Below are 16,198 nucleotides of genomic sequence, written 5' to 3' on the forward strand. Positions count from 1 at the left end.
TCATCATGTAGCGTAAGAGATAGATCCTTCCATTATTTGAGAAAAATTGGTAGCATTGTATAAGAGAAAAACATATATGAATAAAATTATACTTGTTAAAAAGCTTGCAACTTTACAGTATAGAGATGGATGATTGATTACAGAGCACTTGAGTGATTTTTAAAATATATTTAATTTGATAAATAGAGCATAAGATGGATGATGAAATGAAGATGTTGTTTATTTTAGGTTCATTGTCAAACAATTGAAATACTCTAGTTGTGACTATTCTTAATTCAACTCCTGATTACAAGGTAACATTAAAGATGGTAAAGGATAATATACTTAATGAAAAAGCAAGGCAAAAAGATTTAGATTCTGAAAATCAAGCTCTGGTCATAGAGAACAAGGATAAAAACATCAATAGAGGTTAAAACTCAAAAGGCCATAATAAGTCTAAATATAGATCCAAGTCTAGAGATAAAGTGAAATATTTTCATTGTGGTAAAGTAAGTCATATAAAATGATACTGTAAAATTTTAAAGCAAGAGTGAAAAGATAAGAAAGGTAAAAGTTTGGATGATGGCAATGTTGTAGTAGTGAATACAAATAGTGATTCAGTTACTTTAATTTATACACATGATAATTATAATCATATTGGTGATCCTAACATTGAGTGAATAGTTAACACAAGAGTGGCATATCATTGTGTTCCTAAAAGGGAGTTGTTTGTAATTTATAAAGCAAGAGGCTTTGGTTGCACCAAGATAAGTAACAAAAGTGTATTACAGATTGTTAAAATTAGTGATATTGTTATACAAACTAGTATAAGCTATATGTTGACTTTGAGAAATGTCAAACACATTTCAGATATAAGAATAAACTTACTTGCTATTAATGTCCTTAATAAAAAAAGATATGAGAGTTGATAAAAGAATGAACAGTAAAAGCTTTTCAAAGGATCTATGGTAGCTGCAAAAGAAAAACTATGTTACACAATGTATAAAACATGGATACAATCAAACGGTAACCAGATAAATACCATTGAAAATGATGTTTCAACAAACTTATGGCATAAAAGGTTGGCACACATGAGTGAGAATGGGTTATAGGTTTTGGCAAGGCAGCCTCTCATTTCGTTGACCAAGGGTATGTCTCTCGATTTATGTGATCATTATTTGTTTTGTAAGAATCACAGAGTTTTTTTTTGTAAGAGTTCTCAGAGAAAAAAATATATTAGAATTGATTTATTCTGATATATGTGATCCCATTAAAGTTGTGTCATTAGAGGGTAACAAGTATTTTGTTACTTTTATTAATGATGCTTCACGTAAGACTTAGGTATATATGTTGAAAAAAAGCCAAATATTATAGTATTTTTAAAACTTTTAGGCCATGGTGAAAGGATGACAAAGCTAACCTTGAAGTGTATTCGAATTGATAATGGTAGGGAATACACATCCAAAAACTTTTAAGAGTATTGTTCAAAATATGAGATCTGACATGAGATGATAAAACCTGAAATATCACAGCATAATGGTACAACTGAAAGGATGAATCGAACCATTATGAAAAATGTCAGATGTATGTTGAGAATGAAAAAATTACCAAAGCTATTCTAGGGTGAAATAATCAACATAGTTTATTATTTGCGTAACAGATTACCATCAATTTTTTTAGGCTTTGACATTTCAAAAAGAGTGTGGACAAAGAAAATGCTTCATACTCTCACTTAAAAGTTTTCGGATGTAAAGCATTCATGCATATGTCGAAAGAACAGAGGTCAAAACTTGACAATAAAGTCACATAATGTGTGTTTATAGGATATGGTGATAAAAAATTTAGCTACAGAGTTGGGATCCAGTGAAGAGAAAGATAGTCAAAAGCAGATATATAGTCTTTTATGAAAAAAAATCATAGCAGACCTTAAGAAAAATGAGAAGACTACACGGGTTACTATTGAGTGTGATATTTCAATATCGATAGGGGTTCCATAAGAAAACATCATAAACAGTGAAAATGAGTAAGAAACAAAACTTGAGAATATGAATAAGCCAGCCACAGTTAGTGATGAGCTAGATGCAATCAATTTTGAATATGGAGAGCTACCTTCGATATTAGATGATGTAGAGTTTTAATCTAGGAGATATGTTAGAAAGTACAGGCTATCTATTAGGTATCCAAGTTTATATTTTATTTTAGTTACCAGTGAGGAAGAGTCAGAGAGCTTTCAAGATGTACAGGCTACTTCGAATAGAGAATACTGATTAAAAGCAATGAGAGAAGAGATGAAATCATTGTAAAAAAATGGTACATATGATCTTGTTAAACTTTTAAAAAATAGAAGGTCATTAAAAAATAAATTGATATTCAAATTGAAAAAAGATCGTGATAAGCTAGTGAGGTAAAAAGTTTGATTGGTGGTGAAAGGTTTTTCTTAGAAATCAAGCATTGATTGTGATGAGATCTTCTCTCTAGTTGTGAAGATAAGTTTCATTTGAGTGGCACTAAGATTAACAACTAGTTTAAATCTTAAGCTTGAACAACTTGATGTCAAAACTATATTATTGTATGGTGACTTATAGTAAGACATTTATATAAATCAGCTTAAGGATTTTGAAGTGAAAGGGAAAGAGTATTTAGTTTACAAACTGAAGAAAAGCCTGTATGGCTTGAAACAAGCTCTGCGATAATGGTATAAAAAGTTTGATTATGGTGAACCATAACTATAAAAGAATGGTAGCGGATCCTTGTGTGTATATTAAAAAATTTTTGATGGTCACTTCATTATTCTTTTATTATATGTTGATGATATGTTAATTGTCGAACAAGATGCTAGTATAGTTTGCAGGTTAAAAGAACAATTGTCTAAGTCCTTTGACATGAAGAATTTAGGTCTAGCAAAACAGATTCTCAGTATAGACATTATCGAAGGTAGGATAGCTGAAAAGCTATAGTTGTCACAGGAAAAATATGTTAAACGAGTGCTTAGTAAATTCAACATGCCACATGCTAAATCAGTTAGCAATCTACTTGCCAACTATTTTTATCTGAGTAAAAAATCTTGTCTGATGACTAAAGAAGAGTAACTAGCTATTCTAGTATTCTTTATTCTTCTACAGTTAGTTCTTTAATATATCTTATGATTTGTACATAGCCAAACACTGCTCATACAATTAGTGTAGTGAGCAGATTTTTTTTTAATCCAAGAAAGGTTTACTAGGAAGCAGTGAAATAAATTTTTAGATATTTGAAAGGCATTTAAAAAATATGCTTGAATTATAGAGTTTTACAACTAGTTCTAGAAGGGTTTGTTATTGCTGACATAGCAGGTGATCTTGATGATAAAAAATCTACTTCAGGGTATTGTTCACTTTTATAGAAGGAGCTTTGTCTTAATAGTCTAAATTATAGAAGTGTGTTGCTTTGTCAACTACAGAGGCTGAATATATTGCAGCAATCGAAGCAGATAAATAAATACTTTGGATGGAATATTTTTTTCTTGGATTAGAGTTGAATAAGAAAGAGTATATGATATTTTGTGAAACCAAAGTGCTTTAGATTTAAGTAAGAATGTCATGTACCATTCTAAAATAAAGCACATTAATTTTAGATATCACTGGTTAGCAGATGCTATTGAAAAAAATCCATACTGATGAGAATATAATACATATGCTGATGATTAAAACACTTTTCGGGAAGAAGTTTAAGCTCTGCAGTAACTTGACTGAAATGGGTTCCTTGGTCAAGGTAAATTCTAAATAAAACTGTTATGGTGATGAATTTCTTCCTAATGAGATTGAAGGGAAAAATTGTTAGAAAAATGGGTCAGCCTCATGGGTTTTTTAACTATTTAAAGGCCATGGGCTTTGTGTTTTTAGGCTTCTTTAAGAAAGTCCTAACTACTTAATAAAAAGAGGTGGGACTATTTTAAGGTGAAAAAAAAGAAGGTGGTGCCATAAATCAAGAAAAAAAAAGGAAAAAAAAACCAAAAAAATAGAGAGAAAAAAGAGAAAGGAGAGTTGGTTGAACGAAAATCAATATGTGATCTAATTGAGTTAAAATTTTATCAGTAGGTTTATGATTCAAAGTTTTACATTTTGAACAGTAAAGATTAGGTTTGAAGCTTTTTAGGAACAAATCTAATGTGTATTTGTTGAGTCATCTATTTGGTGAGATTTCTCTAATTGTCTCTCTAATTATTGATTAGCTCTAATTTTAGTTAGAGAATAACTTTATATATCCATTATTTGATAGTGAATGTTTTTTTTGTGGTCTATGATTTTTTTTCCTCTATATTGAAGGGTTTTTCACATAAATCTTGGTGTATTTTATTTATTTTTTGCATTGTTGATTATTGATTATTATCTATTACTGTGAATTTATTACGATATATTACTTCTACATTGTTATGTTTACATAGAGCCCTTGGTAGCATAAAGCATGACATAGCATATACAACCATTGATTGTAAGATTACTTTTACAAAGACTTCTTTTCCTCTATCCAAAATCAAATTCTGGCTTTAAGACTGTACCCTTTGTTGTATCTTGTTTGCAATTCCTCTAAGTGCCTTCTTCTTCCCTCCCCTAAATATCATTGGCAAGCCTAAGTATTTCTTTGGACTATTTGTGGCTTGGATTCCAAACATGTTCATCCCTGCCTCTTGCTTGTTTTTATTAGTGTTCTTACTAAAAAATAGCCCAATTTATAGTAATTATTCTTCTACCTTGACCCATCTTCATAGATCTTTAGAAAGTTCCTCACTTTCTCGCATTTCATTTGATTTGCCTTAATAAACAATAGATTGTCCATCCATGAGGAAAAGATGAGTGATCTTTCTTCATTTCACAGTGGTCCATATTCTCTTAAGTGTGTCTTTCCTTTGAGCCTTTGCTAGAAGAGCCAATAAACCCTTTGTACATAGCAAGAACAGGTATGGTAAAAAAGGGTCTCCTTATCGAAATCCCCTTTCTGGCCTTATAATCTCTATCACACTGCTATTAATCATGATATTGTACCTGACAGATCTCACACATTTCATAATAGTTAGTATTTATGTTTTCTGAAACCTAAGGTTCCTCATAACAGCTTTGAGAAAATCCCACTCAACTCTATCATATGCTTTACTCATGTCTAGTTTCAATGCTCCCCATCTTCCTTCCCCTTTTTCTTAAGCCTTAAAGCATGCAAAAGTTCATATGCCATATGATATTGTCTATGATTAACCTACCAAGAACGAAAGTGCTCTGATTTTCGCTAATGCAATACAGTAGCACTCGTTTTAGCCTATTAGTAATAACTTTTGCAATAATTTTATAAATGACATTACATAAGCTAATTGGTCTAAATTGGGTCATTTTATCAGGGCATGCTACCTTGGGAATAAACACTATATGATGCGTTTCAATTATCTCCTTCAAACTACCCTTCATGTTTAACACCAATAGGCAAAATCTAGTAACATCATCACCAATAGTACACCAAATTTTTTTATAAAATAAAGCATGCATACCGTTAGGGCTCGGTGCTTTTGTAGTATGGATCTACTTGGTGGCTTCGTGAATCTCCTCTGGAGTGAAGCTAGAGATTAGAATCTCATTCATCTCCAATGTGACTTGTGGCTGTATAGCTTGAAGGATTTTTATTACAGTGGATGTCTTTTGGGACTTGAAAATCTCTTTAAAATATTCCACCACCATGGTTGCTACCTCATGTTCCCCCTCGTGCCACATGCTACTATCATCCTCCAACCTTTTTATTGTATTCACCCTCATTCGCTGGTTTGCATGTGCATGAAAATACTTCGTGTTCTTATCACCTCTTATCACCGTCCCTTAGCCACGTGAGCCTAGATATTTGAAGCTAAAACACCTTTTCATTTTTTAGTAGACTGTTTAATTGTTGTTTTAGCTCCCTCTTTTGTCTTATATTTTCCTCATTCCCGTTTTGGCATTAAATACCTTATAGCTCTTTTTTAAGCCTTTCTATTTTTGCATGCATGCCATAGAATCTCATTTTGGCCCACGCTGTCATATTGCCCATGACGTTGCCAATTTTTTGCTTTAAACCACCTTCCTTAGCCTCATGCCAAATGTTCTCAACTATTGGATCACAATCAATTTCATGGACCCATATTAGTTCAAATCGTTTACCTTTTGACCTTTGTTTGCATTTACAGCTTGCTTTATGGCCCATGGTTTCAACCAAAATTGGACAATGATCCAAATATCCATTTGCCAAGTGCCTTAACGTATAGTTTAGAAATAGCTCCGGGTCCTAGAGAATTTCATTGAAATCACTTACACATAGCTATGGTATTTGATTTGAATTGGACAACTTTCTCAGTGCACTCCACGTATCATGTTGTTCCCTTGTATTTGGTTCCCGATAAAAACCCGTTAATCTTCGATTGTTTTTTCCTTTCTCCGTTATTAAAGTATCAATTGTTGGGCCTGAAACAATAAATACAACAATGCAAAAGCAATATATCGCAATAAATCTACAGTAATAGACAACAATCAACAATGTAAAAAAAATAAAGCACACCAAGACTTACGTGAAAAACCTTTCAGTGTAGAAGAAAAAACCACGGACCACCAGAAAAATGTTCATTATCAAATAATGGATATACAAAGTTTTTCTTTAACTAAAATTAGAGCTAATCAATAACTAGAGAAACAATTGAAAAAATCTCACTAAATAGGTAACTCAACAAATACACCATAGATTTGTTCTTAGAAAGCTTCAAACTCACTCTTCATCATTCAGAATGTAGAACTTTAAATTATAAACCTGCTGACAAAATTTTAACTCAATCGGATCATGAATCGACTTCAGTTCAATCAACTTTTCCTTTTTCTTTTTCTCTGTACTTTTCTTGGCTTTTCTTTTTTCTCTTCTTGATTTTTAACATTACTTTAAAATAGCCTCACCTCTTTTTATTAAGTAGCTAGAGTTCTGTGTAAAAAAAAAAACCAAAACCCATGATCTTTGATTGGTCCAACACCAATTACATAAGATTGGACCTCATTTTCCTTGCATCAATGTGGTACTTGGAATAACTTTTCAAACTTACTCTTAAGCTCTTCTTCCACATAAGTGTTAAACCACCACTTTTCCCTTACCGGATCCACTCCAACCAAACCGTCCATCATGCACTTCCAACGGATTCTATCAAGGTTAGTAATCTTGCAGATAGTTTCGCTCAAGAAAACCACCTTAAGATCTTCTCTCTTTAGAACTCTTTGAAGAACTCGATCTGCTCGTGGGTTCCCAAGCCCACGGCAGTTTCGTGCTAAGCACCTCATGGCTCTCGACGAGACTCAATTCCCCAATTTTCGCCTTTTGTTGTGGTATTTCTTCAATTATCCCTCCTGACTCCTCCTTACACCTTTTCTCTTCTTTATCAGTCTCCATATCTGAAGGTCCACTATAAAAATACTTATGGTTTTCAACCTAATAACATGTCATATTTATACCTATCATCTTAATTTTCAAACTAAATTAAGATTTATTTTTAGAAGTTTATGTGATTGTGATCCAGAGAATGATTTTTTCATTGATTTTTTTGTGTAATTTCACTTTCAAAATTTAAAGGAATATTTGCTTATTAATTGTTGATTTTTTTATTTGAACGCTTTGGACATTCATAATTTTTTTTCTAATTTGATTTTTTTTTCTTTCTTCAAAACTTGCATGGATTCTTTTATGGTAATTTATAATGATTTATGTAATTTTCACGACAAATTTTAGATGGTTAGGTATCGTTTTTTTTTATCTATCTATTTATTGAAATTAACAAACAAACGTTGTGGCATCTCTAATAGCAAAGCACAATACCAGGGCCGATATGTGCATTTCTTTCATGACAAAACCAACAAAACTTTGCAATCCTTCACATTAAAAGTTAATTAATGGGTGAAAAGAATAAAAAATCATACAGAATCAGTTCGTGGAAATTTCTTTAATGCCATATTGCTCGGCAAGTTGCAATGCAGTTGTTTCATTATAGGTGGTATTTAGATGATTACGGATTTTTTTGCCAATTTTTTTTATCACTCTTTCTTTATTCCTTCGTTGGATTATTAAAAAAATCACCCAAATGTTTATTAAATTTATTTTTGATGTTGTCCTTTTGATTTTTAGTAAAAATTTTATTATTTGTGAAAAGATAAAAAGTTGAAAAATGTAAATTATTTTACACGTTAATTTTTTTCTTCTTGATTATTCTATTTTTATCTAAAATTACAATAAATTTTAGTTTCTTAATCATGGTACTTTTAATATATATATATATATATTTAACATAATATATAATAAAACCATAATTATAGTTCAGCAACATATTTCTTTTTTCACTAATTCTCTATAATTAATTCAATAGTAGATTTATTGGTTAAAATATTGATGAAAAACACAATTTACTAAAGCACTATAAATACATATATAATTTACCAGAAAAATTATCAAACAAAGTTATGAATTTAATTGCAAAAAGGGTTCAAAATAAGTAGTCAAACTACCATTTAACCTAAATATCATGCAAATTTATCTTGATTTATTTGTTGATGAAATTATGTAATTTTTTTTTATAAATTATTGTAGTCAATAAAGAGAATAAAAAAAACAGAAAATACAACATGAAACAAATTGTTTTTTAATTCATATTAATTTTAATATTATGCAAAGAAAAGAACATAAAAATGAGTATGAATTAAAAAGTAATTTAAAATTATGAAAAATAAAATAAAAATATCCCGTGTATCACATGGCTTTAAAAAAAGCTAGTCTTTTAAAGCAAAGGGCAGGTGTCGGCAGAGGTGGCCCTGAGCCACGTGGTTGTAGAGCAATGGATGTTGGATTTCTTAGTAGGCAAGCGAATGAGTGAATATATAGGCAAAGGGAAGGATCGGAACAATGGGAATCAGTGAAGAAAGGGTTTGACATTTGAGCATAGAGACGAAAATGAGAGTTTTTTCCAACAGGATTTCCAGAGAAGAGTTGAAGCCAGGAGATCACATCTACGCCTGGAGGCACGCCTACATCTATGCGCATCACGGTTCGATTCATTTTTCTTTTTGATAGTATTTTTTATTGACGATACTTGAAGATTTCTTAATTGTTTGCATTTTAGCCAAAGAAATCAGTTGAGGGAAAGAGGAAGATGATTGCCTTTTCTTAGAGAGAGAATCAGTTGATGCAAATCTTTTCTCTTACATCAGCTTTATAATGTGCAAGAAAATTAAAATTAGCTTTTGGTGGTTTATGCTTTTGTATATTGCAAATGTTGGCATGCTGCTAAATAATGCTTCCGCTAGTGTGGTGCTGTTTCTCTAAATTGGGTGTTAAACATATTATATAATTCTGATTAATTAAGACTTCCGCTTTTATGTTAGTACTGTCTTTGATGATTTTTCAATGTTCATGAAATTTGTTTGTTAGATTATTATTATTATTATTATTATATATGACCAGCGTCAGCATCTGATGTGAGTGAATTAACTAATTGCATTGATTTTGTGCCAAATGGCTTGTAGGATACTAAAATTAAACAATTATGAGTTTACATAATCCATTCTGCGTTCATAAATTATTACAGCTTCATCTACTTTTGTCTTACCAGGGATATATGTAGGTGAGGGAAAGGTGATCCACTTCACCCAAGGAGCTGGGCGAGAAATGTGCACTGGAACTGTCCTAGATCGTATCATTTTCAGTTCATCCCCTTCTGATACTCCCAATTGCCCTGTATGTGGTGATCAATCAAGGCTTGATGGTGTTATCTCTTCCTGCTTGGACTGCTTCCTAGCGGGTGGGAATTTATACCTATTTCAGTATGCTGTTTCACCTGCTATCTTTCTTGCTAAACCTAGGGGAGGAACCTGCACCATTGCTGCTTCTGATTCGTCGGAAGATGTTCTTCATCGTGCTTCCTTCCTTCTTCGTCATAACGCTTTTGGTGTGTACAATCTTTTCAAGAATAACTGTGAAGACTTTGCAATCTATTGCAAAACGGGCCTACTTGTAATCACAAGCATCAGTGTAGGTCGGAGTGGGCAGGCGACATCATTCTTAGCTGCCGCTAGCGCCATTGTTTCTTCACCATTAAGATATTTGACAACCAGCTTTACTGGCCTGGCTGCTGTAGGTTACGGAATGTATTGTTTGAGCCGCTTGGTCTCAGACATTGGAATTCGTCGTGATGTGGAAAAAGTTGTTGTTGAAAGCCTTGTTTCCGCTTCTGCTGGGTTCGAGAAATCTGATGATATCAGCAAAGACAAATAGAATTAGTATTTTCACTTGTGGGTTATCTCTTTTTTAGTACTGTTCTACTTAAATTGAACTCGTATATATCCGATTCAACCTATATATGTCTACTTGTAGGCAAAACCAAATATATCTTTAACAAAATCATCTCCTCTTGTCTGCGAAAATTTTGCTATATCGGCTCTTCAATTTGCTCAACATTTCTTTTATGATATTTGTCTGTTATTTACTGATTTATGTGTTCTAGCTACGTATGAAAAGAAAAACCAAAAACAGAAGGTGAGATTTATAAAGGAAGAAAGAAGGAGGCAGAAGAAGGGGGGAAAAGGGTGAGTGAAAGCCACCTCTTATCTAACAACGATTGAGATTAATTGGAAGAAGGAGAAGAGAAGATTGAGACCAGAGAAGCATAAGAAGAATTTGAGAGAAGAATTTCGTATTTTTCATTCATGATTCATATTTCTACATTGTTAGTTTTCTCCATCAACGCTTCTATTTCTCTAACTATTTCTTCTGTTTCTCTCTAATTGCTTCAGTCTCTGGTTTTTCCCCTAAATTTCTACAATCTCTTTTCCTTGTTCTAAATCAAGTCTAAATCAATTTGTGCTACTGCTTCCTTTGTTAAGTTGTCAGTGTTAGATGCACAATGGATGCTTTCCAAATAGTTTAATAATTTTAATAGAAGAAAAAGTACAGAAAAAAATTGGAAAAGCAAAAGGATATTAGAAATCTGATATGGGTTTGCGATTAAAGATTCAATGAAGTGCAAAGTCACTGTTGTTAACCAGTTACATAATGATTTTATTTTGTTATTCCATTTGTTCATTTTCTGTCTTTCTACTTTTTATACTTAGTGTTAAGTCATGATTCAATTTTCCGTACTTCGTAGAATTTGCTGGTAACCTCTACATTGATAGTCTGCACCAAACCCTCCCACGAATGATGCCAAATCCAGAACCAGAAAAGGCAGGTGACGAAGCTCAACCACAGTAATTCAATCCAAAATGGGGTTGAAGTTGAATCAATGGTGGGACACAGGGATGAGATAATGACAGAGGAGGAGGCTTATATCGATGATATGACTATTGACATGGATGCATTCCAAGAAATGGTCCGATCATCAGAAGAAAATTCCATAGCGGCTGAGAATTCATAGGTTGATACACCTTTCTACCGCATAAACACCTTAATTTTTAAAGCTTTTTGATCCTCATGCTGCATCTGTAGAGGGACACTTGAAAGTGAAGATTGCTTGAATGGTGACTACTCTGTATTCGGGTTACAATTTTGAAAAGACCTTCAGCAAGAAAGCAGCAAGGTTCGCAGCTTTTGGTCCTTGAGGAGTTGAAACAAATATTTTCCTTGAGATGTCTCCCTTGATGCTGTATTTGTAAAAGATTGTCAACATGTAACAAGGACCATTCTTTTAAAAATCTTGTTGGCCATTATAACAAGGACCATTTTAGCTTGTCAATATTTTAAGAGTAAGTCTGTTGTGGCATAGTAGCTTGAAAAAAAATGATTATAAGCTTATTTATCGTGGTCAGAAATTCGACTGCTAATGATGTATTCAAGCGGAATGGATGCTCTCTTTATATTTTGCTTTCTGATTTCTGTCAATATTTACGTCTTGGCTCTTACTCCTTGCTTTTAGTTGAATAGTAATAATTTTTTTTATCATCTTTTGTATTCATGGCGGAACTTGAGTTTGTGGATAACAAGGATGCATCATTGACTATATTCCTCCAAAAGCTATCAGAAGAAAATTTTACGCTTTTGCTGTATATCTAGTTTGGGTTTTGGCATTTTAAGCTGTTGACGCGATTAACGACAGGGTATTCGTATAAGCTTGTGAAAAGTCTTGGCCAAAAAGGACAAAAAAAAAAAGAAGCTAAACTTGATTATAGATTTTATCGAATTTAATGTTAATGTTGATATATAGGAGTAGAAAGATTTGATTTAATTACAGTGCACGTTCTGTAGATTTTAGAAATATTAAGGAATTCTAGATAAATTTCAATTGATTTAATTGCAGTGTGATTCCATGGATGTTAAGCCATGTGAAGAAGGAAAGAAAATGATTCAAGTTGACTATTACACCTATAAATGCATGGCAAACAAAGAAAGCATTAGAACAGGGAAACCCCCCGACCAAACAGAAAGAAAGCCTAGTGTTTCCAAGTTTCATTTTTCAAGCCAGGAGGTTCTCCTTAGAATTCGATAAATAGACCTTAAAAACAACAAAAACAAGTAACCATCTGGACGTAGAAGGAAAAGAAACATAGTAAGCATCTGGAGATTATGCAGGCCATCCAGCTCTGGCTCTTAGTAAGGCCACAGGTCGAGTCCACCAGGCTTTTTTTTTTCAAGCAGTTGATTTCAGGCCGCGTTGTCAGCAACCGAAACCCTTTTTTCTTTTTTTTTTTTTATCAAAGATCCAAAAACATATCACATGCCTGCCTGACACCCGGTATATATTATGCTAATGTATTTTTTATTTTCAAGTTACAATTTAAATGAAGAAAGGATTCGGATTGGTTGTGTGAAAATAAGAGCAAACTTCAAAGATGCATGGATTCAAATAATTAGAGCAGTAAAAGTGGTTGTAGATATGCAACCAATACAAAGAAAGTTCGGAACTGAAAACTACAACTTGAAAGGGTAAAAACGTAATCGTGGTTTTTATGTTGAAGCCGCTGCAGCAGCAAAAGGAATTGAGTGAAGACCTGTACCAGCCCGAGTCTTGCCACCTGCGTGTTGGTTATCAGATTGCCTGCTTCCGGTCAATCCTTTTCTAGTACTATTTTTTATGTCACTGCCTGATTCAGCCAGGGCACGCCTCTGGAGTCCAAGGGGAACACTGTAATCCTCTTCTCTACCTTTTGTCCTTGAAGTCCAGCGATCCGTTGAATCAGCTGAATTGGGTTCCCATGAGGACGAAGAAAAGCCCCAATGCTGCTGCCCATTGCCCACAAAGCTGTTGCTGCCTGATGATTCTTGCTCCTCCGTATCCACGCCACCTCTCCTCACTGTCACATACTTGTGAAAACTTGGCTCCATCAGATCATCACTGCCAATTACCTCAGATTCAACAAAAGGATCTCTGGTTTCTGTCATTTTCCTCCCAACAGTGATGTTGTAGCGATTCTTGTTTGACTCATCTGTCGACAAACCTTTTCTATCCTCAGAGAATGCATTAGAGAGGTTGGAGCTTGTAGTGGAGTTGAGGTCAGCAACTGCTTCCAGGATGGAGCAGGCCTTGCTGACGCATGGTGGCAGTGAGAATGAAGGGGGATTGTTGGTTTGGTGAAAATTTTGGATGTCTTCAAGCAATAGCGTGGTATATGACGATGGGATAGGATTTGACAAAGTTTCTGGATTCAGGTCCAGGTCCCGTGATCGCCTAGAGGATCTGCTTCTCGTCAATGATTGAGGTTTCAGAATTTCAGCTCCAGCGTTTGATGGTTGTGTCTTCACCTCTTCAGCCATCCTTGGCTCCATTGTTGTAGTATTCACATTTACAACCATGTTATCCACTGTACCAATGCTGCCTGCTTTATGATTACTACCTTGAACAACATTCGATTTCTGCAAATACAGGTCTTTTGATGTAAGTAAATTAACATGAAGAATCAAGATGTTTAAGTTAAATTTCCAGCTCTCAGTCACATTCTTATACATTAGGAAAATAAAATTCTTTATTTCGTGAGCAGCGAAATGAACAAAATGCTCCTAGTACAGAACCAAGTACCTGAGTAATTACATTGGTGGATTCCTTCATCCCTCCTTGTCCCTTGTTGATGCAGCAGGAATTCTTGTTGGCGGCCGATTGTGGATATGCAAGCGAGTTGGGATCAATCTCACTCAATGGGTTTCTTCTATAAGGCGAATGCTCTGCTTTCCTTGAGGAGCTGCGACTAAGTGTTGGCTGTTGCTGATTCTGTTGCTGATTCTCATTGCAGCCTTTCACATTATTAGCATTTGGATTTGTCCTTGCAGGGGATTGAGAGCGAGGTGAAGCAGCGGTCCTTGAGCCTACACCTACAGCCGCCTCTCCAACTCCAACATTCCTCTTCACAGAGATCCTTTTGATGGAATTGGCAGTAGTAGTTGTGGCAGCTTCTAAACCATTGCTGCTCTTATCAATTACCAATGACGAAACAGTTGCTGGAACAGAGACAATCTTTCCAGGCCTATTAGTGGCATTATTTGCACCATTGCTAACAAGGGTGGCGTGAGTGTTTTCTGATCTTCTTCCCGGGGATCGGCTTACTCGTCTTCCTCCGCTGCTGCTACCTCTTTCTCTACTTCCGGAGCGTTGCTGGTGCGGCTCTCTTTCTCTGCTGGGAGTCCTCCTCCTTCCTTGAGAAGAAGACCTACTTGATTGCCGGTGGCGTGGGCGGTCATCTTCGCATAAACCATCATTCCCTTTCTTCCTCGAACCATAATCAGTAGAGGCAACGCCAATATCATTGTCGTTTTCGTTATCAAAATCGTAACTTCGCTTGGAACCGGAGTACTTCTTGGAAGAAGAAAGGGTCTTTCCGGAGGAGTTGCTTCTGCTAAGCCTTCCGCACTGTATCAAAATGGCATCTACTTCCTCTTTAGTGCAGCTGGACGTCCTCACCGCAGTATTGATGTTGCAGATGCCTCCTTCGGCAGAGGCGGAGGCGGAGGCAGAGGAAGCAGACTCGTTTTCGGCTGAATGTGGCGCGTTTTGCGGAGGAGGGGAGCGTCTGTCTCTGTCATGGCTCTTTCTGTGTTTTATGACGAATATCTCCTTCTTCACGAAGCTCTCTTCTTGTTGGCTTGCATTCTCAACTTGTTCTTCTTCATCTACCTTGTAAATCTTGGGCTCACTTCCCGTTTTTAAGCTGGTCTCCGCCGCTAATGGTGCTAGTGCTGAAGAAATAGGAAGCGCAGCAGCCTGAGGCTGAGAGTTGTGATGAGAGGAGGAGGCTTTCTTCTTGCTGAAACAGCCACCCATTTGGGATTTGTCAGTCGGAAGAGAAGAGAAGAGAAATGTTACAGAAGGGAAAGCAGTCGAGAAATGCTACCAATAGAATAGGTAATGGTGGGGCACATTGTCCAAGAAAGCGTTTTCTTTTCAAAATCCAAAACTTTTGGTTTGACAAAGAAATAAAAGGCATTTCAAATTTTGAAGTGAACCCATCCATGATCCATCCGTTAGAGAGACAGACAGAAAGAGCCGTTGGATGACCCACTCGCTCACTGACACACTCCACTCACCTCTCTCTCTCTCTCTCTCTCTCTCTCTCTCTCTCTCTCTCTCTCTCTCTCTCTTTTTTATTTTTTAATTTTTTAAGTAAAGTTAGTTTCTTATTATTATATTAAAATCAATATGACAGCAAACTCATAAGTTCGTCGGCATGAATGTTTCAATTCAAATTTCACCAACGGCTACATTACGATTTTATCTTGGTCGTCCATTCCGATTATTATTATTATTATTATTATTATTATTATTATTATTGAATTTAAACATTAATTAGTAGTGCTGTGCAAACTACGGGCAGATGAGTGGAGAAAATTACAGGTTTACAATGCATAACATAAAAGAGATTCATCTTAATTTATTATTCGTGCGAATGAAAAAAAATATGTTAATTTTTAAGTATTTATGAGCATGAAAGTATTTTTGTTTTGAGATTAAAAAATTAAAAACACTTTTTTGTTTATGCAAAATCAAAAATAAAATAAAATGATGTTTTTAAATTTTTAGAGTATCAAAAGAAAAAATAAATTTGTGTCATATATATTTTGTTTGAAAATATCTATTTAATTTTATTCGCATACATAATCAAATAAATTATTTATAAGTATATATTTTTTAATTAAGGCATTCTTAAATAGTTCATGAGACATGAATTTAAATGATTAAGGTTTTTAACAATTAAAAGTAAGAAATTTATTTTCCAAAGTGAAATTG

General features: G+C 34.4%; 2 protein-coding genes across 3 annotated transcripts; one reads left to right on the forward strand and one right to left on the reverse strand.

The window, feature by feature from the left end:
• Nucleotides 1-8,900: 8,900 nt before the first annotated feature.
• On the forward strand, nucleotides 8,901-11,855 carry LOC111305829 (NC domain-containing protein-like protein). 2 transcript variants are annotated; one of them, XR_016331267.1, is made up of 4 exons: nucleotides 8,901-9,040; nucleotides 9,605-10,283; nucleotides 10,496-10,717; nucleotides 11,138-11,855. XR_016331267.1 is itself a non-coding variant. In XM_022903678.2 (2 exons), the coding sequence occupies exons 1-2, from the start codon at nucleotides 8,947-8,949 to the stop codon at nucleotides 10,264-10,266; spliced, it is 756 nt and encodes a 251-aa protein (XP_022759413.1). In that variant the 5' UTR covers nucleotides 8,901-8,946; the 3' UTR covers nucleotides 10,267-10,457. The 2 variants fall into 2 exon arrangements, 1 of the variants encoding a protein (XP_022759413.1); XM_022903678.2 differs by lacking the exons at nucleotides 10,496-10,717; nucleotides 11,138-11,855 and having other exon boundaries at nucleotides 9,605-10,457.
• Nucleotides 11,856-12,782: 927 nt separating this feature from the next.
• LOC111306349 (uncharacterized protein At1g65710) lies at nucleotides 12,783-15,534 on the reverse strand. The gene is made up of 2 exons (XM_022904247.2): nucleotides 14,000-15,534; nucleotides 12,783-13,836 (listed from the first exon to the last, which is right to left on the reverse strand). The coding sequence occupies exons 1-2, from the start codon at nucleotides 15,233-15,235 to the stop codon at nucleotides 12,931-12,933; spliced, it is 2,142 nt and encodes a 713-aa protein (XP_022759982.1). The 5' UTR covers nucleotides 15,236-15,534; the 3' UTR covers nucleotides 12,783-12,930.
• Between the last annotated feature and the right edge of the window lie 664 nt (nucleotides 15,535-16,198).

The sequence above is a fragment of the Durio zibethinus genome, chromosome 21 (genome assembly GCF_047325235.1).
Source record: "Durio zibethinus cultivar Kanyao isolate XHJ-2024 chromosome 21, ASM4732523v1, whole genome shotgun sequence".
Lineage (NCBI taxonomy): Eukaryota > Viridiplantae > Streptophyta > Magnoliopsida > Malvales > Malvaceae > Durio > Durio zibethinus.

Bases quoted from the DNA above. Each gene is read 5' to 3' on its own strand.
- LOC111306349 (XM_022904247.2), bottom strand. From the start codon at position 15,235: ATGGGTGGCTGTTTCAGCAAGAAGAAAGCCTCCTCCTCTCATCACAAC. The intron at 13,837-13,999 runs GTACTTGGTTCT...CTGTATTTGCAG, and splicing joins CCACCAATGTAATTACTCAG to AAATCGAATGTTGTTCAAGG.
- LOC111305829 (XM_022903678.2), top strand. From the start codon at position 8,947: ATGAGAGTTTTTTCCAACAGGATTTCCAGAGAAGAGTTGAAGCCAGGA. The intron at 9,041-9,604 runs GTTCGATTCATT...TTGTCTTACCAG, and splicing joins CTACATCTATGCGCATCACG to GGATATATGTAGGTGAGGGA.